At 35.7% G+C, this 23,052-nt stretch overlaps 1 protein-coding gene across 1 annotated transcript in view; it reads right to left on the bottom strand.

The window, feature by feature from the left end:
• Positions 1–8,266: 8,266 nt before the first annotated feature.
• Positions 8,267–23,052, bottom strand: part of LOC131065747 (phosphatidylinositol 4-kinase beta 2) — a 63,076-nt gene continuing 48,290 nt past the window's right edge. Inside the window, exons 11-16 of the mRNA XM_058000370.2 lie at positions 20,251–20,304; positions 12,261–12,404; positions 12,110–12,163; positions 11,942–12,016; positions 9,698–9,781; positions 8,267–9,516 (exon numbers count right to left, since the gene is read on the bottom strand). Coding sequence (XP_057856353.2) covers positions 9,415–9,516; positions 9,698–9,781; positions 11,942–12,016; positions 12,110–12,163; positions 12,261–12,404; positions 20,251–20,304 — 513 coding nt within the window. The 3' untranslated portion in view covers positions 8,267–9,414. The remainder of the gene's footprint in view (positions 9,517–9,697; positions 9,782–11,941; positions 12,017–12,109; positions 12,164–12,260; positions 12,405–20,250; positions 20,305–23,052) is intronic.

The following is a 23,052-nucleotide window of genomic DNA, read 5'->3' as shown; positions in this document are numbered from 1 at the left end:
CAATTGTTAGATAGTTCAAATAACTGGAAGACAACTGAGAGGGGGGGTGAATCAATTGTCAAAGATTACAAGAACATTTAGCAATTAAAACTTTATTACCGAAACCCAAAACATTAATACCGGAATGGTTAAACTAAATACTGGAATAGCAGTTAAACTAATTAAGCATAAACAATAATCAAAGAATAAATACCATCCACATAACACCAATATTTATATGTGGAAAACCCGGTAAAGGGAAAAACCACGGTGGGAAGCCTTCCCACAGTCAAATAATACTTCTGTAGTAAGTATGTGAATTACAATTGAGGGGCCTGCACTTGCAGGAAGGCCAACGGCCTAGAGCGCACTACTCATCACAAAAGGACTCTCATTGACTACATAGAAATCCAGACTACAATCTGGAAGAATGAATGGACTGCAAAGATAGCATCTTCTATGCCTGAGTACAGTTCCGGTTAAGCTCAATACCCGAGGAATAAATCCTCTTATATAAACCCAACTCAATCTACAATGATCGACCAAATCCTCTGCCTGAATGATATTACATTTTTCGCACATCATATATCCATATCCCATTCCCTGACCATGATCTACAATGAGATCTTACATCATATATATACAAACCCTCGACCATAAACAATCAAGTCGGCCACCAGACAATAAACCAATTACATAATTACAAAACATGTCATCTTTAGACCAAACAAATAATATTCAACCCATAAGACATCCCGGAAACACATCGAGAGGTCCTCAATCCACACCTTACATTAAGCCGGTCCATAACCTAGATCAACTGGGACCCAATATAGGTCCACACGCTACAGCAATGATCCTAATCCGTCAAGTCTTGAACATGATCACCATAAGCATCCTGAATCTCCACTAGAAGCTTCACCAACACCACTTATGCATATCATCAAAGATCTTCATCAAAGCTCTGCCAGTAAAACCCTCGCCGAAACCACAAACCAAGCTTCCAAGCAAATAGGATAGCATCCAATCACCAGGCCAAAACCAACTGACTGAATATGAACATGAGTAGCATGAACAAGCCAATTCCATAACCAAATCATATCAGAGCATATCGGATCATGTCGGATCCAAACCAACCAGAAACCACACATCCTACCGGGACCAAAAGGGTACCGGTAAAGCATCCAAAACAGCTAGTGTTGACATCAATGCAACACATAATCAATTCCTCGAAATGGCCAACAACTATTTGGCCTAAAAATCATAAAATAACATTGAGGGTCTAATTCATCATTGTGAACTTGGCCCCCTCTTAAAAACAACTTAAGTTACTAGGATGGGGGGAACTTTTCACTATTCCTCTTATGTTTCTTTGTTACTATTCACATAAGGCCAACTTCACATTTCAATTTAATCGCGGATTCAACCCTAGAACTCCAATCTAAAGGCTTGTAAAGCTTCCTATTGAGCTTCATAGCCCCCGGTTGGGTCCCCAAACCACATTGTTGAACTATGGGACCCTAATAGTAGGCCAACCTCCGCTAAAGTCTAAGATGCCTAAGGAAGAGACATTACAACAGTTTGTGGAGGAGTTTGCAATTGTCCATCATCATTTGAGATAGAAACATTGTTAAGGTGGAAATTCATATTGGTGAGTTTATTGTCTCATATTGCGGGGAGTTGGTACTTCCAATGGGTTGGTGCTCACAAATTGAATTAGTGATTGGTGTCTCTACTAGGTTGGTGCCTACAAACTCAAAGTGGGATTTAGTGCTTCTAGTGGGCTGGTGCTCACAAAAAAAGTTAGGGGTCAGTGCCTCTAGTAGGTTGGTGCCTACAAACATTGTAAAAGAAGAAATATAAAAGCATTGATTTGTTGTAATTTTTCCCGCTAGGGTTTCCAAGTAAATTTTGTGTTATTCGGCGTACTTATTTGCTAAAACTTGCATGTGCTATTTAAGTTTTAAGAAGGAATTACTATTATTTTCTTCAAGGCCAATTTAAGTTCTTTTCTTCATCATTCTATTCCACTGAGGATGCTTTAGGTACTACATCCACCATGCCTTCATTTGAGGCGTTTTATGACCGCTTGACATAGGAGCAAGCCAATCTATCATAGCTTGATTCAGTTTCTACTTCTAAATCTCAAAGCTTGGTTGTTCAAACTACTACATCTACAAGGAAACAAAAGAAGAAGCAAAAGAACGGGGGTACACAATATACTCCATCAGCTTCAGAGTCACATGGACATGATTCAAATTCTTCCACCTCTTCTAAGAGTTCTTCATCTATAGGAAGGACAAACCTAATTGTGCATATTGCACCAAGTCAGGACATGATGAGCATCAATGCTATGCGAAGTAGATTGATGAGTTGAAAGAACTTCTTTGGAAGAATAATATTCAACCGCCTTCATCTAGTGCATCCTCTTCCAACACTTCAAGACCTAAACATTTTGGTTCTTCTTCATCTATGGCACGTGGTGAAGACAAAATAAAAGGTCATTCTCTCTTTGCATTAACACATCTTCAATCCTCTAGGTAGCTTCTTGGTTCAAAAGCCTCACATTATATGACATAATCAGAGCATATGTCCTCTTCTTTTGAGTATTGCAAATTTTCATAGATATTGATCTGAGTAATAACACTTACATGAGTGTTAATGGGAGTAGTTCTTTTGAGGTTGATGGTGGCACATTCAATAATGTTTTTTATGTCCCTGGATTATCCTCCAGCCTTCTTTCCATCTATCACATTACTCATAGTGGAACAGGTAAGACAATCGAGTTCACCCCTAATTCAATCATCATCAAAGATATTCATATTAGAGAACTTCTTGCAGTTAGTTGTGTTGATCATACAACACAGTTGTATGAGTTCTCTCACTTTGATCCCTTTGAGCATGCATTTGGTCCTATCTCTAATGCATCAAGAGTGAGTCAGAAATTTGAGGAGAGGTTTGGTCACTTGAACCTATGTGTGCTTCAGTCATCCACAATGGTTCCTGGGAGTTGTGTTGATCCTCCTCCACCTCTTGCTTCTTCAAAGATAAGTTCAATTCAACAGGTTGATTGTTCCCTTCCAATTTTAGCAAAGTGGAATGAGTACTTGCCAGATATTGTAGCATTGTTTGATACATCACACACTCCAGATGTTGGGGACATGATTGAGGATATGGCATTTCTCTTTGATGGCAAATTGAGCATTTATGTCATCCCATCTTCAGTTCCTTCAAAGGTTGTTCAACAGGTATCTTCACTGCAATTCGAATTTGCTTCAATTGGTTTGGCATCTTTCGATTCAAACAATTCGATAATTGAGCAATCTTCCATGGCATGCATCATGAGACTTTTCCTTCCATCTCCTTTCATGGATTTGTTTCAACCTTGGCCACTTGATTTGTTTCTTCATAAAAGAAGGAACGTGGTTTGTCGTTCTTGGATCTTCAACAGTATTCATCCTTGAGCCTTCATCTTCGACATTGAAGCTTATTCATTATGGGGGGGATACATTGTCTCTTCTTTTCTCTTCTATGGGGGGAAATTGATTGTACTTATGTGACTGACTCTTTACTTGGGAGCCCACTTGGATTCCTTCATCTTAGTCACATGTAGTACCTTTTTTATTTCATTGCATCTCTTGCTTTTGGAGAGGGATTTTTTCCCGTGTGCTTTTACTCTGTTTCTTCATTTAGGAAAATCTCATTGGTGTGAGTTGTGTTGCCTTACATTGGTTTGTACATGAGTACCTAATTAGGCCTCATTGCCAAGACTCATTCATGCATGCATTTTGCATTCATCATTAGCTCTTTAGCTTATCCCTAAGTTAATCTTAAAGGGGGGTGTCGGAGTAATTAGGACAAGTATCTAATTATTTATTAATTAGGTCCTTTAATTACTATCACTTAAGCTAAACTTATGTGCTTTTTATTATTTAGACTTTGCTTTTCTAGCTTTAGTTGTAGATGTAGTTGAGCTTAGTTTAGCTCCTACTATGCATTGCTTTAGTTCTTCTAATTTTAGCATTAGTTTTTGCACCTAAGGTTTCATTCATCCTTTATAAGAATTCATTCATTCATTGTAATTGTATCTCCAATATTGTTTTATGTAATAATACAAAATTCTCTAGTTCTAATAGAGCATATTACCTTTGCTTGATTGCTTTTGTATGATAGGTGTTTTGCTTGCAAATGAATATCGGCTCATGTGGTTGATCATCAACTTCTATAATTACTATATATTCCACATGCTAATTTAAATTTCCAAGGTCATTCCATACTTCAGCTTTTCATGTAGCCTTTAGATGCTAAATTTTAAATTAATTATTCATATCAATATGGTAGTTATCTTCTCACCGTACCCAATGTTTTGATTATTGAATTTTAACAATTTTGAGCAATTTTAACATTCTCCTTGAAATTCAAATTCGAGCATATATTAGAAATTTTAATGCATTTATCACTTGAGCTCATCCCATTATATGAGCCCACAAAGAGCCACCAAAATAAAATCCACATTACAAACTCAATCAAAATAATATTTTAAATTTTTTTTAAATATCAAATTAAATTATTTTCAAATTAATACATTAACTATAATAAATATTATTTAAAAAATAAATTAAATTTATAACTTTATCATTGAGACACTAGATTTCTTAGCCAACCAATACAATTATCACATTAACCAAAAAAAATCAAATTGTCTACTATCAAAGAACAAAATTTGTTTTGCAACAATTTGACAAAACTTCGTAGCAATGCGGCCTTGTTCTTCTTTACTATAACAAAGAGTGCTCAAAGAAGAATTCAATCAACTCTATTTTTTTATTCGAACTCTACATGAAAAGTATCTCGATGTCCCTTTATTCAAAGGGTTAGTGAGATCGTCTCTTTAGGAGGAAACCATAAATAATTACAAATCCAAATCCAAATTCTAGGAGGGGAGATTGACTCACTCAAGTTGGGAAAATCCTTATGACAAAATTTGTCCTCTCAACCATTCTAATATATATGATGCCATTGATGAAGAAAGTTAACAATAGCATGAAAGGATTAATGGGAAAAATCCTTTCAAAACGGTCAAATGAGGTCAAAGGAATTTCTCTCATTGGCTAGGAAATGGTCTATCGAGAAAAAGATGATGGTCTTTGGATAAGGAGGCTTTGGAACCAAACCATGGCCCTTGGGCACAACTCATTTGGAAAATGTTTGAATCTTGAGAGACAAATTGGAGTCAAATTTTACAAAACAAGCATTTAGAATCCTTCGACCTAGTTAAATTCTTGTCCATGTCAAATCTTCCTATCGGCTCCTATATCTAGAACTTCATGCTCTAATGTCACTCCCTTATCAATGATCATATTTCCTAAGTCATTAATAATGATTGTAGTCCTCTATTACGGACACTCGTGGAATGGTTATCCCCTTTAAAAAATATAGCAACATTGTTTCAATGCATGGAGGTTCTTTCAATTCTATGGGATACAAAGGTAATAGACTACTGGGATATGGAGATGTAGGAGAGTGGTTAGAAAAGTCTAAATTTTGAACAATCCTCTTTTGAATGATCAAAAACATTCCCTTCAAGTTGAACTAGCAAGTACAAACAAAACATATGACAAAATCTTAGGGACAAAAGCTAAATCAAAAGTATAATAAAATTTGGGTAATTGCTCCATAGACAATGATCACGTACCAAATATTTATTGGAATAAACATCACCTTCCAAAAGGAGCTTTCAAGAATTATAATTAGGGATCATCTCAAAACAATTCGAATATGTGGTCCTTCGTAGTGTATATTGTGTAAGCAATCAAATGAAACTATCTATCACCTCTTGCTGAACTGCCCCTTTACGAATGCATGTTGGCAATGGTTGTGCAGCTGCTTGGACTAGAAGAGTGCTCTTCTAAATGACCTCCCTAATTGATTTAAGAGTTGGATGAGATTCAACAATTCATAGTGGGTTGGTGCATGGTTTTCAAGTCCTTCCATTATTTGGCACCATAGAAAGAATGCAACAAGCATATCTTTTGAGTTGAAAAGAACAGGAGTCGGCATTTGAGAAGTGTTAATGTCAAATATCTAGAACACCCAACAAAATCCTTCCACCGTCTCCAACTTAGATGGGAGATTAATGCATTGTCGATACAACGTCAAATTAATCCACATTCATAGGGCTAACGGAATCAAACCTTCTATAAAAACCAAAAGGGCTAAAAAATTAATTGGTGCCCTCCTCCTAGTGGTTGTCTTAAATTGAGTTTTGATGGAGTGGCTCAAAGCAATCTCAACATTTCTATGGCCGATTGCATAATCAAAAATGAGAAAGGGGGATTAGTATGGGCCATCTCCAAGGAGCTTAAGTGTGAATCTAATAATGAGGTAGAATTACAGTCACTCTTAGCAGGTCTCCATCTATACATGCACTAAGAGCTTTGCAACATTGACATTGAAGGGAAATCATTAATTTCCATTGATGTAGTGTGTCAAATGAAGGTACCTGATTGGAAATTAAAGAGAATTTTTGGTTGATGATGGATAGGCTAGACAATTACACAATCAGGGAGACCAACCATAATGCTGACTTCCTAGAGTCGCACATGTGATCAGGATGAAGATTTGATACTGTCAAACAGCGCAAGAAGCTGTGACACAATTTTGAACTTCAATTAATCCAGAGATTGGGAATGATTGAAGGAATTTAAATGTCAAAAGGGACAACGATTTCTCACGTTCTCCATGGATTTTTTTTTCAATGTCGAAGTTTATCTTGAGCAACATTGTTGTCACATGCTTCAACCATCCCTTTGCTATAATAATGGGGAAGATACCTCTGCTAAGCTAAGACATTTGTTCTCCGTAGGCTCTAGTGAGTTGGAGAATGCCATCAAAGTCGTTATAGGCTCCTCCTAGCTTGAAAGAGTTCACATACACGATGGGCGACAATTGGAGTTATTAATAGCCTTCACCCTCATAATGGGGCAAAAGATGTAGGCCAAATTGGTGGCTAATAGCTAATCAAAAAACAATTCTCGAACTTTGTAAACAGCCAGTTACCATTTCTAAATAGCTCACTTCTATTTAAAAAACGTCTAGCCTATCTCAATGACCAACCTATTCAAACAGAATCCAACCATACTTAATCTAATGACCCCTTCCACACGAATTATGTTGCTCGTCTAAAAGTAGCATGTTGATATTAGTCACAAATCAAAGTGGTCTCTTGTAAAATAATAATTCACAGAATTTGTCAAAAAAAAATTACCATTTTGCAGCTTTAAATAGCCTCATGTGCATTGTCTGATATCATTACAATCTATTAAACCCTTCTATGTGATACAATTTTGTAGCAACAAAATTCGGTACTTCTTAAGAGTTGAATTCTTTTACAAACCCATTTTTGCACGTCTCATAACATGATTTTTGAGATTGTCATCAGTCCCTATACGATTTTTCTTTAATCTTTGTTTTCATCACTTTTAAAGATGAACACAACTTTCTATTATTCTTTTTGGTCAATCCATATATATGTTACACATTTTAGTTCTGCAACTGTCACTCTTCATTTGGCCACAAATTATGCATTTACCCCACCCGTTCATTTTTTGCTAATGTATGCACATATTTACCTTCTTGTCTGCAATAGTCACTCCATAATATGTTATGCTTTCATCATTTTTGAAGATTTGGCGAGTTCTACATTTACCTTAATAATTTGCCAATCTATGTATACGTTATAATTTTAAGTTGCAATCGTCATTTCATTTAACCACAAAATCTGCATTTATCCACCCCTCCTCTTTCTTGGCCTCTGTAAATGCATTAAAAATTGTAATCTGTAATATTCATTTAGTTGCAATAGCACATTCATAGCTAGAAATCAAGGTTTTGGCCCATTTCTTAAAATAGGATGCCCACAGTGAAGCTCTGTTAAAACCCTCAGCTTGTATTGCCAGTCGATCTCAATGACTTTGATGTGATTAACGTGATTCGAATTGCCCCCCTACACTAATCAATCATCCCATATAACATCTGCTTGGCCCTGGTAGTCAAGGAATTCCCAATATTAATATCAAATTTAAATATCATGAGAATTTTCCGATTTGATATATTGACTTGAAACTTTTTTAAGCCACGGTTATGGCAGATTGCCAATCAATGGAGAGAACACATAATAGTTGAAGAGAGAATACAACCACAAAGATCGAATGATACCAAAAGTAACAATATTTTGCTCCATCCAGACTTGTATGATGTGAATTCAAAAGAAAATATTAAATACCAATAGGATAATTTATGTTACCATTGTGACTGAAAAGAAAAATGCTACCAACCAATCCTACAAATGTAGGCAGAATATCAAAAAAATAAATGTTTGATCTTGGCCACTGCATAAAGTTGGTCCCTGTGCCATTCTAATCATCTAAAAAATTGTGTGGAACACCCATAAATGGGAAGTAATATTTAATAGATTCAATGATACATGTCACAAAAGCATTGGAGCCTCGTCTTGATATTCAAAACCTGCAAAATCAAACCATGTAAAGGATAAAGTTTCTAGTGGAAAACACCAGCAAAATTGTCTTTCCTTACAAACATCCATGATCCATCTACAGCATGATACCTACTTTTCGAGAAACAAACTTCCATTTCATCTCTTCCAAGTGATTTTGTTGGTACTCTTATATTTTTCCCCATCCAGATAAAAATTCACTTGCATTTTGTTGATTTCTAGCACATTTACTCTTGCAATTTCATTTCCAAACTTAAAATGGTGTGATATCCATGCCAGTGGCCACCATGACTGAGCAGCAAGGAAATTTTGGGAAACCCTTTTTTCGCATATTTTGATATTGTAAGAACTGTACGGTGCAGTAAATGCCCAATGAAACTTTTATGTATTTGTGACTAGGGCAGTCAGCACGTCGAAATAGAATGCATGATATGTTTTGATTTTGGACTTGAACAAAACAAATATTCTGTTAATGGGAAAAATAAACATCATAATGCCAAACTTAATAAAAACTGCCTCCTCACAACCCAAAAAATGTAATCCCTTACATAACCGATGCAGAGACCTCGTTCCGCATTCAAGTAATACTATGAAGGCAATAAACATGATATAAAGTCTACACATGAACAGCTCGACCTTTGTTCTTCCAGAACCTCTGTCTGCCATTTTGCCTTCTTTGCGAGCTATGAGAAGAATCATGAATGTATTTTCATACTCTTCAAATTCTGTTCTCATGTTACTTTGTATACAATGTTGTGAGTCAAGGCTCCATCAAGCTTCTTGACTAAAATCATATCATCAAGCTTCTTGACTAAAATCATATAGTACAATCACCCATGCTGTGAGGGTAAACGAATACTTCCTTAACAAATAAGGAAAATGAAACACGGAACTGCAAAGAACGAAATGTTCTTGAACTCTCATAAGATGCCATTTAACACCCGCTGATAATAATCATACTGCCTTGTTCGCCAAGCATCCAAGCTGCTGCTGATAAGAGAAAGAACTAACGATACACATTGCTGCTTCCAAGCAAAACAAATAAATATAAGATGTATGACAAATTTTATAAAACAAAGCAATCTAAATCAAATACCAATGATAAATGAACTGAAAGTAGAGAGATTTCATTTGTCAAAATTTAACTATGAACACAATATCTCAAATTATACAGCAAAGAACCTCCAAAAAAAATGTGCCGACCTCTTCTGTCAAACTTAAATGAAAGCGCTTTCGCAAATACTGTATCGTCTTTGGTCCACCTTTAAAACATGGGAAACCAGAGTCCTGCAATCCAGATGGAAAACAATCTTATTAATTTGAGCCTAAACAACATTATCAAAATGCAAATAACAAGCTTGATGTCAGCATTAACCTTTTGGGATAAAAGGTCAAATATATTTTTAAATTTTCATGTCCATATAAGGGGTTGTATACTTTCAGGTCCTTGCCATAAGGCAGATTTTAACCAACCCAAATATTCTACTGAATACATGAGTCTTCAAACACAAAACAGGATTACAAAATATTTGCAATGAAACAATATGACCATAGAGGAGTTCTACTTTCCTAGTACACAGTATCTACAACCGTCCAACAATGAGACAATAACAGAATCTAATAGGACTTCTTATGCTCACCATAATCAATCCCAAATATATCGAAAAAGCATCACTAAGCCTCTGTTTCTTGACAAGGAAATGATATATTTCAACACTATGCTGCAGTGTCTCCTTCCACTATTTGGCAGGAGATAAGGCATCAAGCCAGATACTATTTGATCACAGATTTTGGACTGACACAATATATTATGGGGTCAGAAACAATATGCAATGCAATTAAGTGGCAACCAACTACAAGAATTTTCTGTAATAAGGGAATTCAAGTGACATTTTTATCAAATGGGATGAGCTTAAAAGGTAAAAATATCAAGGGTTCCAAATCCAAGCCCAGGTTCAAATCTCCAAAAGATATGATAGAATTGAAAATGTATAAAATGCCTAGTTCCACGGAGTTTATTAATGGGGGGACACATGGATGTGGGAACAAGTTTCACGACAGAGAGACCAAAGGCCTTAGTTGGGGGATGGTAGGCGGACGTTGACAAGACAGCGCTGGGGGGCAACACTGAAATACATATAGTACTTGAAAAAATAGTTCTAAAAAGGTGTATAAGAATTACAAATGAAACTTTGGCAAACTAGAAACTTAGAAACTACTAAACTTCAAAGAGAAACTTAACAATTTAACATTGAACAATGAAAATGTCAAATTCAAGATTTATACTATATTCAAGATTTCATAATGATGATTACAATGATTACAATGACGATTACAAATTTTCAAAATAACAAAATGGAGTGAAGTGATGCCTCTAATCATCCCAGAATTCCTCATCACTAGAACTACTCGACTCCATATGGTCACTCCTCTTCTTTCTCCTCCTCAACCCTCTTGCACTTCACTCTCACTCTTTCACCTTGTACTTGGAACTCTCACTCTCACACTCACACTATCAGCTTCTTGCTAATTTTATTTTGTGAGCCAAAAAGAGTATTTGAGTGTGTTTTATAGGGTCTGTGGGGTTTAGGTAGGGCCCATAGGCCATTAGAGTCCGGCCTTGAGTGCAGAGAGACTCCTAGGCATCCCTGAGACTTTCAAGAGACTCCTAGGAGTCCCCCAGGGCCCAGAAATCTCAGGGACCTCCAAAAGTCCCCAATGTCCGAGTTGTGTCTACGAAGTGGTGGAGGTGGTGGCAGTGGAGCGGGGGAACTTTGCCCCCAAGTCCCCCGATCCCAAAAATGCAGAGTTTCTTGTGGGGGCCATGTCCCAGTGGAACACTGTATTAAAATGCCACATCCAACCGGCTGGGTGAGACCAGTTGCAAGTCCTGAAATATTTTGGCAGAAGATATAACCCTTGGTTGTAGCATCCAAGCTGAAGGTTACCCCAAAACACCAATTTACCAAATCAAGGAAAAATGAAGAACAAAAACAATAATTACATTTTTTGTGCAACCAAAACAGGCATTTGACTCAGAACCTGATTGCAAATTATGCATTTGGCCTTTACAAGAAAGAAACATGGGCAAAAGCTTTGGGCAGTAACATTAGACAAACTAATTGCTAAAAGAGCATGCCACAATTATAAAGATCTAATTCTGAATAAATTGACCAGGATTTGTTTTAACCAATATAACTATTCAAAGTCTAGTATAAATTAACAGACATTACCAATGCATACAAAACAGTTAATACAGAAATCATTTTGAGTAAATGATAAACAAAAATCACTATCCTGAAAAATATTAAACGGCAGGATAAACAAATTCTTCTAGAAATAGATCACACTAAACTGTATCTTGAGCAAAAAAAAAAGATAATGCAGCATATTGTGTGTTGCTACAAAAAAAAAAAAAAAAAACCAGTTTTAAAATTTGTAGTTTACCTGCAGCATTTCAACCAGAAGTATAATACGTTCAGCATGTTTTCTACATGTCAAAAATCCTTGAATGCATAGGACCTACGAAAACCATAGACAAAAAAACTAAGCATGTTAAACACTTGAAAGAAAAGGGGAAAGGTTGTCAATAAAAAATAGCAAAACAATGATTACCTTAAAATAGTCAAAGAACTCACTTGGACCACCATCTGCATCGGAGTCCATCACCTAACCACACAAAATGTTGAGAAAAACTGTCAAGAGTTATGACTTTTCATAAAAAGCTCCAATATGTAGAAATAAATATTATTATTGATCATCTTACCTCTAGAAGTTCCCGTGTCAATTTGAATGGGGCACTTTCAAAATTAACTCCTCCGGGAGAATTAGACAGCATAAAACCAAAATCAATGTGTATGATATGCCCTTCTTCATCCATTAACAAGTTTCCATTGTGCCGATCTTTCACCTAAAATATTCAGAATCACTAAATTGCTGAAGAATAGATATAACATACACAATCAAAAAATTGCAGCTTACATTATTTCTAGGGTGAAAGAAAAGGTTGGGAAAAGGTTGGAGAAAAATATTCAGAGATATGTTGTTACTGTTCTTCAAATAAAAGTTAATTGCAAACTCAAACTTATTTTAACTACTGATGAATATTGCAAAACTTGAACCCAACTTATACACCAACAGTGACAAAATGAACTACGACTCAAATCAAGGAAAAGCATTATTTGGTGAATCTCTGTGCTAGAAAGGCACAAAATCTAATGATAAATTCAAAGATTCATTGTACAATGTGCAATTACTATTATGTGGGTGTGTAAAAAGTAGTACTAACCTATCTTGCACAAAGTTTCCTAATGTTAGGGGACCGGGTGGGGCAGGGGGTGTGGGTGCAGGTTTTGGAGACGAAGGGACCAGGGACCTAAGTTTGGAAACAGCCAGGCAATGGCAGTGGTGGAGCAGCAGGGTGGCAAGGGAGTGGCACAAATACATATAGTACTCAAAAAAAATAGTTATAAAAAGATGTATAAGGAATAAGTACAAGAATTATAAATGAAACATTGGCATACTAAGCAAGCTACTGAATAGTAAAAACATTGTGATGATTGTGTTGAACATTAACAATGGTGGGTGGAGATTCAGGGATTGAACCCCCAGTAGGGATAAGGGATAATGTCCTTCAAATGTTCCTTGTCGCAATATTGGGCAGGGTCGAGGATTGGAGCCCCCACAACCAAGTGCAAATTAAGGCCTTAAAAAAAAAAAAAACCTTCATGGTGAATGCCATTTTCCCAATTTTTATCACTTTTTTTGCAATGCCAGGTCCTTAATATTTCTGAAACTTAGGAGTGATTTGAAACGAGGCTTAGATGCCTATTTATAAGTTTTTTGTGAGTCCTAAGGGTTTGGGTAGGGCCCATAGACCATTAGGATTACAGTTTGCAGCACACAAATCAAAAACACTAACTGACAATTAAAAAATATTGACTCTCATTCCTGCCATGGGAGATGCCTAGAAGTTGCGGGGACAGTTGGATTACTGGTGCTAGCAAACTTTTCAATTATCGGTTGTTAGCACTTTTGTACCAAAATAATGCTATCAAAGCCATGCTAAAAGTTGTAGTCCATGATTGTTCATTATCGAAATCAGATTTACTTGATATTTTGATATTATAAGATTGAGAACTACACATCTAAGAACCGGATCATTCCTTTAGGCATTTAAAAAAATTAAACAGAAATAGAACAGACACATTACCATTCAACTTCCATCCATTGCAACACAAAATATAGGTAAAAAGCATAATAGATCATAGATTTTTATTGAGTCATGAATCATACATGTATCTGTACTCTGTACATCATGTCTATCATGTATCCCACATGCATCTAACCTTTATCAGTGTGAGACCCAGTCTATTTGTCAAAGACATATCTTCTGCTAGTCAGCTACAGCTTCTGTCATGCCCCTGATCTCACAAACAGTGAACCTATAATATGAAATTGTCTTATGAATGTAAGAATTCACAATTTCAGTAATTGCCACACCTTGCAACAATCGCATTATACAGCAGGTCGTATGCAAGGGAAATTACCAAGTATTAACCGAACATATGTTATTGGATCATCCCCCTCAAAAGAAGCAATCCCACATATTGATCAGTTGGCAAGGGAAGATAACAAGGAAATAAACAAATTAATTCAAGTTAAGGAAGGCAGCAGTTATGAAGGGCCATCACCCAACAAGTGAAGAGACACCTCTACCTCTAATGGTAGTGTGATTTAGAAGACAATCAAGTATATAATATATGCACCAGATTAAGAGAGAATATTATATGAAGATCTAAGGTGAAGTATATGAAGAGTTTGTAACAGACTTCTGAGAAGAGATTATGGATCCTTTCTATAGCAGATTTGTGGAAGAGATTTATCGTGAATTATAGAATAATGATTACCCCAAGGGATGGAATCGGTCATAACTGAACATTCCTGCCACTTGTGGAATAATGATTACCACAAGGGATGGAATTGGTCATAGCTGGACGTCTTGCCGCTTGTGGATTAATGATTACCCAAATGGATGGAACTGGTCATAGTTGGACGTTCCTGCCGCTTGTGGAATAATGATTACCCAAGGGATGGAATTGGTCATAGTTGGACATTCCTGCCACTTGTGGAATGATGATTACCCCAAGGGATGGAACTGGTCATAGTTGGACGTTCTTGCCACTTGTGGAATAATGATTACCCCAAGGGATGGAATTGGTCATAGTTGGATGTTCCTACCCCAAGGGACGGAACTGATCATAGTTGAACGTTCCTTCCCCAAGGGATTGAACTGGTCATAGTTGGACACTCCTATGCCAAGGGATCAAACTGGTCATAGTTGGACGTTCCTATCCCAAGGGATCAAACTGGTCATAGTTGGATGTTCTTGCCGCTTATGGAATAATGATTACCCCAAGGGATGGAAGTGGTCATAGTTGGATGTTCCTGCCGCTTGTGGGATATGAGATGAGTTGCCATGATTGGATGATTGCACGCTCTTGGGCTTAATGTAAGAGTGGCTTCAGGCGGACATCTCATGTTTCCTTCCCCAAACCCTAATGTGTTTGGATACTAGGGTAAATCTATGGATGCATTCTAGTCAATAAGAAGGATCTAACAATACATGTATTTGATGTATGCTTTGTGTCTGCATATATTCATGTGTATGCTATGTGTTCTTATGTGTATGTTCCGTGTTTGGCAGGTCTACTCCATAAATATCTATGATTACCATAAACATATTTCTATCATCATGAGATTTCTATTTTTGGTTGATCTAGGATATGAGAATAACAAGAGTGAACCAAAAGAGAGATGAATTTATTTAGGAAAGAACATTGCATTTAAGGTGATAGATGTGTGTCATGCTTCTAATCCTCTCCTCAATATATGGAAAGTTCGCCCTTGATTTGTCTATAGGACCAACTAGAACAGTTCTTACAATTGATGAGAGAAAACTTGTCTCAAGATTACAAACCTTGCAAATTTCCATTCATTAGTCACATTGAATTAAAGATAAAGATATATGCCTTGGGATAATATCAGAGTCGCACAGCAGAAGCTAAATATGTCACAAGGAGATATAGGTATTAGTTTCGGGATCCTCACATTGAACAAGATTCTTTTAAAACTATCAATGCTTGAGGACAAGCAATTTCAGGAAGGGCGGACTGTCATGCACCTGATCAGACAAACAGCAAACCTATAATATGAAATTGTCTTACGAATGTAAGACTTAACAATTTCAGTAATGGCCACACCTTGCAAGAATCACATTATACAGCAGGTCTTATGTAAGGGAAATTACCAAGTTTTAACCAAACATATGTTATTGGATCATCCCCTCAAAAGCAGCGATCCCACCTATTAATTGGTTACCAAGGGAAGATAACTTTATAAGGAAATAAATAAATTAACCCAAGTTAAAGAAGGAAGCGGTTATGAAAGGCCATCACCCAACACGTGAAGAGACACCTCTACCTCTAACGGTGGTGTCCATGGGGAGAGGTCATAACCTTCTACCACCCAAGGAGAGATATAAAGAGTAAACCCAACAGTCCAAGAGAGGGATCGATGAGGATAAGATCTGATTCAAGGCAGTCATATTCAGGAATACAGAAACTTGGTATTATAACTGCAATTTGGGCAAAAACTAGGGCATTCACAAAAAGGGGACATTACAGCTTCCCAAATATCTGTTAACTACTATGATTCATTATCTAACTAATATAACCCTGATTAAACCTGCATTCACAACATCTAACCATATGAAAGAAATGATGCAAGACCAATACATAAATTTGACACAAAATCTCCCACAAAATCTCCCTAACAAACCATCCTGATTTGAACTATCATCTCATCACAAGACCGTTTCAACTAATCCATGATATTTCTCTGCTCTACTGGGCATTCTGCAACTTTCCTTGTTTCTTCCTTATACAAAGCTGGGTTCTCATTTCAATTCACTTACTGATTGCACCACAACGCTTTATTGAACCACAGTTTCCAGTTTTCAACGTGATGAATTTCACTTCAATCACCCTTTAGGGTTTTCAACTAATAGGAAGATAGAGGAAATGTGATAATTAGATATAAAAACTTGTCAATGTCCTTTGCAATACAATTTGATACAGCTTCAACTTATTTGGGGATGTAATTTGTAGTAGTGATGATGTATCCAACCCTGCTTCTTTTGGATAGTAGAATTGTTAGACCAGTGTGTGTTTCTTAAAATTATTGACCACCTCATCCAAGGTTGTAGAACCTTGTTTTCTGTTCTCCTGCCAAATGACCTTTAGATAGTCCTTCATAAGCCTAGGTTTTAGAATCTTACCTCTTTCATGTAACTCACCACAATATTTCATCATTTCCCAGCTTATGTAGAACAAATAGCTTTCTTTCTTTTTCTATGCAAAGGTATGGTATCCCGTCATTTTGAAGAAACATTGTGAATACCAATTGTACATTGCTCAACTAACCTGGCTGAAAAAGCAGGATAAATATTTTTGTCCCTCAAATGTGTAAGATTGCATCACCATATACATGAAAAGTCTTCAAACAATCTTGAAAGACAATAATTGGTGTTGATAGTAGTATTGCTTTTAACTTTCTGAAAAAACGAGGACATGCATTCATGAGCTAAAAGAAATTTATTGTATGCATGGAAGAACCTCCATGGGTGCTCTTGCAAAATGTCTATAATGACTAGTGTGGACTAAGAATGTTTACACTTACAAAGGAGTTGGTGTGGTTGTATGTCAAGGATTATTAGTTAGTCTTAGACTGACTGAATAAGATAGCTTCACAACATACTGCATGCTCCAACACTTTCAAATTAAGAGCAATTTGCAATTCTCTACACCTTAAAAACCAATTTTAACTTGGATGGACACTTCCTAATAAACAAAAAGAATTCCAATCGACAAATCTAAGAAAGACTTCTAGAAAATTGTGAATAAAATCCCAAAAATTGGTAGCAACTACTCTTGAGAAGATAGGCACATAACAATGACATAGGCATTATTCAAAATTCACTAGTCTCCATGTACAAAAATTTCTCCAGTTTTTTCGGTTGAATTATGACCGGGCTTACCCAATCAGATTTGACAATTGCAAAAAGTATTTTAACATCTAATCAACATCCCTTTCGAACTTAATCTTTAAAGTTAACATTGCCAAGTGAAGGGATAAACCCTTTGATATCATTATGTTGTACCCATACAAAAAACACTATGTGCTTCTTGTGTAGTTAGTCATTAAGGAATCCTCAACTCCCATGTTCATGAATGTTGTGCTTTTAATCTCTAATCAATGTCATTACATAGCCAACAAAAAATGCTTTCCAACAAATCAAATGAGGCAGAAATTGGATCCCTAGCACAAAAGTTAATTCATAAAATGTCTAAGACACAGAAACTGGCAGGCCACTGAAGTAAGTGTGTGCCCTCCCACTAGGCCACCAAAATAAGATTCAAGTGGAAATTGGCAAAGACCCTAAATCACACACCTATCCAGGGGCTTGCCAGAAAAAGTAAAAAAAAATGCAAAAATGGGCAATCAATTTAAAACCACACACTTGCCCATTGATGTGTCAAAAAAGTTTCCAAAGGCAAATTTTGACAACTGCAAGTAAAGAGCTGACTTTTTATAACAACAATTGGTAATAATAAAAATGGTAGGCAAGACCCATGGTGGATGCCCTTCCATTGCAATGTGAATAGAAACTTGAAACAAAAAAGTCAACTAGATGTACGCAGCCATTTGCCATTACATGAGCATGTCGAAAATGTCAGAAACACAGAAATTGGTTGAGAAGACCATAGGTGCATGCCGGGACACATGGATGTCAGAAGTAAGCAAAAACCAAAGACGATAGCACCTCCTTATTTATAAGGTGCTCACTTTTCCAAAGAAAAGCCAAGTTTTCTTTGAGAATAATTTGGCAGCATAAACCTCAAGCACACACCACCCCACTAAGTTGTCTAAAAACATTAAAACTCAAAAAAGGGTGATCCATCCTATAGCACATGCCCTAAGCATATAACTGTCATGTTCTAACTAGAAATTACAAGTCACTAAAACACCATTTTTAACATGATCCACATGGCCTTATGAGGAAAGAAAAGGATTCTAAATAAGGAGGCATTCTATCTAAATAAGGGTACTTTGGCTTTAGGCTGCTTGTTATTTTCATTTTCGCTCAAAAATATCTATTTCATAAGAAGCAAGAAAACTTTCGGCAGATTTCAGAAGGTTAGAGGGCCACTGTCCACCATTGAAGCACTTTGTTGAACTTTTTCCAAGGTGTTTGAGTATACAATTTTCCTTTGTTGTCACTATCAAAGGTTTTTACAGTAATTCCAGCATTCAATCTTCCTTAAGCCACCATTATCAAAGGATTTTTAAGCAGGTTTTCTAAATGTCTAAGGGGTATTTTTAGTATTCCCAATAATTATCAAAGACATTCTACAGAAAGACAAGGGCTTTGACATCAAGGGTTTTGTCTTTGACAAAGTTTAGGGTTCCAAAACAGCAGATTTTACCAGGTTCAAGTCACCAAGATTATTCCAAATCTATGGCATTTGCTGGCTAGGGTTTCACTGATGGCATATCATTTTCAAATCATGGAATCACCTTCTGTTTTGAAATCTGATCACTCGAAAGTCAAATATACTGAACTGGAGCACATGAATGTGCAAGAGCTGGGCTTACAAGAAAGTATTAAGAATGGGACAATTTGCAAAGATTTACGGAAGAAAAAATTTATTATAGCAGCATAATAAAATTGCTCGAAGGAGGAATTGATGTGTCTGCGAATCCATACAAGCTACCATATATTTCAGAAAAATAAATTATGTGGAATCATAATGAGATCCTTGAAGATTTAAGGATGAAAAAATAACGAACTAGATTGAATTTTACAAAATGCATTCTGCAATCGATAGCCATACAAAAAGAGGGAAATGAGATGCACAATGTTAAAACATTGCACCTCTCTTGTATGGTACAACCATTAGAATAAATGGTCTTCAAAACTGAGACACCAATTTTGGAGGGGCAACAATTCCATTTATTAGCTTATTCTTGAGTATCGTCCATAGTTATACTAAGTGAAACTGCAGATTACTTTGGTTATTTGAAAGGCCAATTAAAGCTGGCTCATCTAATGAACCTGGAGAGCTAATAGCACTTTAGCATGCATCTAATCCAAAGTTCTTTTACTCTAATTTCTTCTTTTCAAACTAGCTTGTGTTTCCATGTTGCAAGGATTTGATAGCATGATAGCCCTCAAGGAATACCATCAAGTAACGTGTTGCTTTTTGTTCAAGATGCTTTATCAATTTTGTAAGAAGTTTCCTACACTAATCAACAGCTTATTCTTTTCAAGGACTTCTATTAATCATTGATGATTAAATAGTTTAAATTATTTTGCTATAAAAAAAGAGCTAAAAAAATGAAAATGAACAGGCCAACATGATCAGTTAAGTATTATTCCCTAGACTGCCTCAAATATGCAATGCCCTTGCATACAGAACAACTTCTTTATTGAAAGAACCCAGCTAGACCTCCATCACTCAACACAGCTTCAAAATTTATGTCTTAAATTGCAATTTCCCTATTTCCCAATTTTTCGTCATCATTTTTTCTCATTCACCCATCATTCCACGGTAAATACACAAAATAAAACATCCAAAGAGTGCAATTCATATTTGTCTTGTTAATAACTAATAAGCTATCATAAATTGAAATACCTGAAGCAAGTAGCAAAGAATGGAATATCCAGCCATGCTCTCAACAAAGTTTCTCTGCAGAAAAACAAAAGTAAAAATGATGTCATAAAAGCAGGCATATTTGATCTGGCAGGATTAAAAAAAAAAAAAAAATATTCCAAATTTGAAATTAACTTTATTATGAACATGAATAAAATACAAACAAACCACAGCATCATTTTTCCCATAGAAGAAACTTGCTCAAGTAGAGGGACATATTGTAAGATTAGTTATACCAAACTACCAGCACTTTGGATCTAAGGAACTTGCTTAAATTCTACCTGTAATTACATAAATTGAAATGCAAAAGATCCTAAAAATGTATGAGGCAATGGGATGCATTAAGCCTTAAAAATTTATTTATCCATGGTCCAGGACTTCTAATAGAAGATGTGCAAATTAGTCAAAAGTTAAAACCCAGACATTGATAAGGACCTTGAAATCATAGAAGCATTACCGACCAAACAATTAACCAAATAATCACCATCCACCTCATTTGCCATGCTTGTTTCCCAATAATTTCAAATAGTAGTTTTGGAAAAAGAAAAAAAAAATTATGTATTTCCTCCCTTGTTTGGCTCATTTTTACACTCGGAAGAAGAAAAAGAAAAGCACAGGAGGAATGGAAAGTTTTAATTTCAGGTTAAGGCTAGGGCATTTTAACTTTTCAAGTTGAACTTTGAATAGATTTAATTTGGAGTTGAAATATTAATAGTAGTGATGGGTTTTCTTTTTAATTATATCCTAACGAGGATTTGGTATAAAATATTGGGTTGCTCCTAACATAATCGGCTGTGTTCAAGGACAGCAGCACTTACCTACTATTTCAGCACCAGACATATTTTTGTTACATAAACCCTTTACAGAAAAAGTAAAATAATTGCATTTAAAAATCCTACTTATCTTCTTAATAATTGGAATTTATTATATATCATGTTTAATTCTAATTTCTATGCACTATATTTGACATGTAAAAACAAAATCAAAATTTCTCTATTGCATAATATTCGTTTTTCAGTTACCCAAGTTTTTTACCTAGCTTTTCATGTTTTAAACCTGGGTAATTGATTTCCATTTACAGTTTTGCCACGTTGTTGAAGTTATAGCTGCAATAGAGATTCAAGATGCAACGTCCCTTATTTTACTTGTGGCTTCAGTTATCTTTTTCTATCTTGATTCATTTCATTGGCTTCTGTTTTTCCTTTCGATATTCTTCTTTTATGATCGCTTTGCTGGCTGTCGTTGAAGATGTCTATGTGGCTGTCGGTGAAGATGTCTTTGGCTGTCGGTGAAGATGTCTTTGGCTGTCGGTGACTTTTCCTCTTCCATCGTGGAGTCTCTTCACTTGCTATTCGATTCTTTATATTCATCGATCTTCCATTTTCGTAGGTCTTCTTCTTCGGCAGATTGATAGTCATATTGCTGGCTTCCAATTTTGTCTTGTAGCAAGTTGAGAATAATGTGTAAGGAGTCTGTCAGATCAGTAATATTTTCTGTGTTCAGAGTTTTCAGACTTATGAAGGTTTATAGAATGTATATGTGATGTATCATTTGACTTCATTGTCATGATTGATTTGTAGAGAATCAAACTTATCTTATCTTATTGTGATTGATAGTAATCTGAAACTATCAACAGTTGTATTCATTTTCAGAGATATAATAAAGTTCATTTTTGAATGGGCTGAGTTTTTCACCCTCAAGTGGAGAGTTTTCCCACGATAAGTTCTTGTGTTTGTGTTGTTTATAAGTTTAGTTTTCTGCTATCTATTTATTCTGGTTCAAATTTAACACACGTCGTATCAATTCCATGTAACTGGAATCCTACTATGCTTCATATAGATGATTGTTCACATTTTTTCAAGATAACATCATTTTCCATAAATACCACCATTGAATGGGCAATGAAAGATGTTTTCAACATATTTCTTAATTATACAGGAAACTCATTTCAGAGGAGCATCTCTATCTATAATGCTATGGTACTTACAATCTATAGTTACCAAGAAATGGAAAAAACACCAGATAAAGTACAAGAAACGCCAATTTTAGACAATACCTCATAAATGAATATGGAAAAAAGAACATAATATAACCATAGATTATAAATTGTGTTTCTTTCTTAATCTAATAGTTCTAATTCATTTCAAATTCAAAAATCTCAAATAAACGCATTGACAAGTGCATCAACAACCTTTTGCAGCATAGCTTCAGAAAGAGTAGAACTACGGGGATACTTGAGTGCAGGGTTGTGTAATAAAAACATTGTACGAGGTTTTACTAAAGGGGTCTGTTGGACTTCAGATGCACACCTATGAACTAAGATTGATAATTATGCAGTGCAGGGTTGCAGGATTGTGCAAATTAAACATGAGAAAATTTAAAACATTCTACAGGTCTCAGGGGTATGCTAAGTGGATCTGTTAGAATTTGGATATACACAGCTATGTAATTATGATTGATTATTATGCAAATGTACACTGCAATCAAACCTAGGTACTTACAACCAAGTACTAATAAAAATAATAGTTACAGAATCCACAGAAAGACCTTTATATTCTGCAAACTCGACTGGACTGAAGTGGCAGATAAAAACAACCCTGTACTTAATAGGGTCATGCCACAAAATGATATTTGACATAAGAAAAATAACATGTGAGTAGAAAAATTCTAAAACTATTCCAGATGAATAGAGAAGAATAAAAAACATATGAATCAAGCAACACTGAATCTTTAAGTATGCAGCACATTAAGTACTAAAGTGTGTGGATGAACTAGGATAGCCTA

Source organism: Cryptomeria japonica, chromosome 7 (genome assembly GCF_030272615.1).
Source record: "Cryptomeria japonica chromosome 7, Sugi_1.0, whole genome shotgun sequence".
Taxonomy (NCBI): Eukaryota; Viridiplantae; Streptophyta; class Pinopsida; order Cupressales; family Cupressaceae; genus Cryptomeria; species Cryptomeria japonica.
The sequence above is the reverse complement of the archived record's forward strand: the minus strand, read 5'-3'. Positions and strand labels throughout refer to the sequence as shown.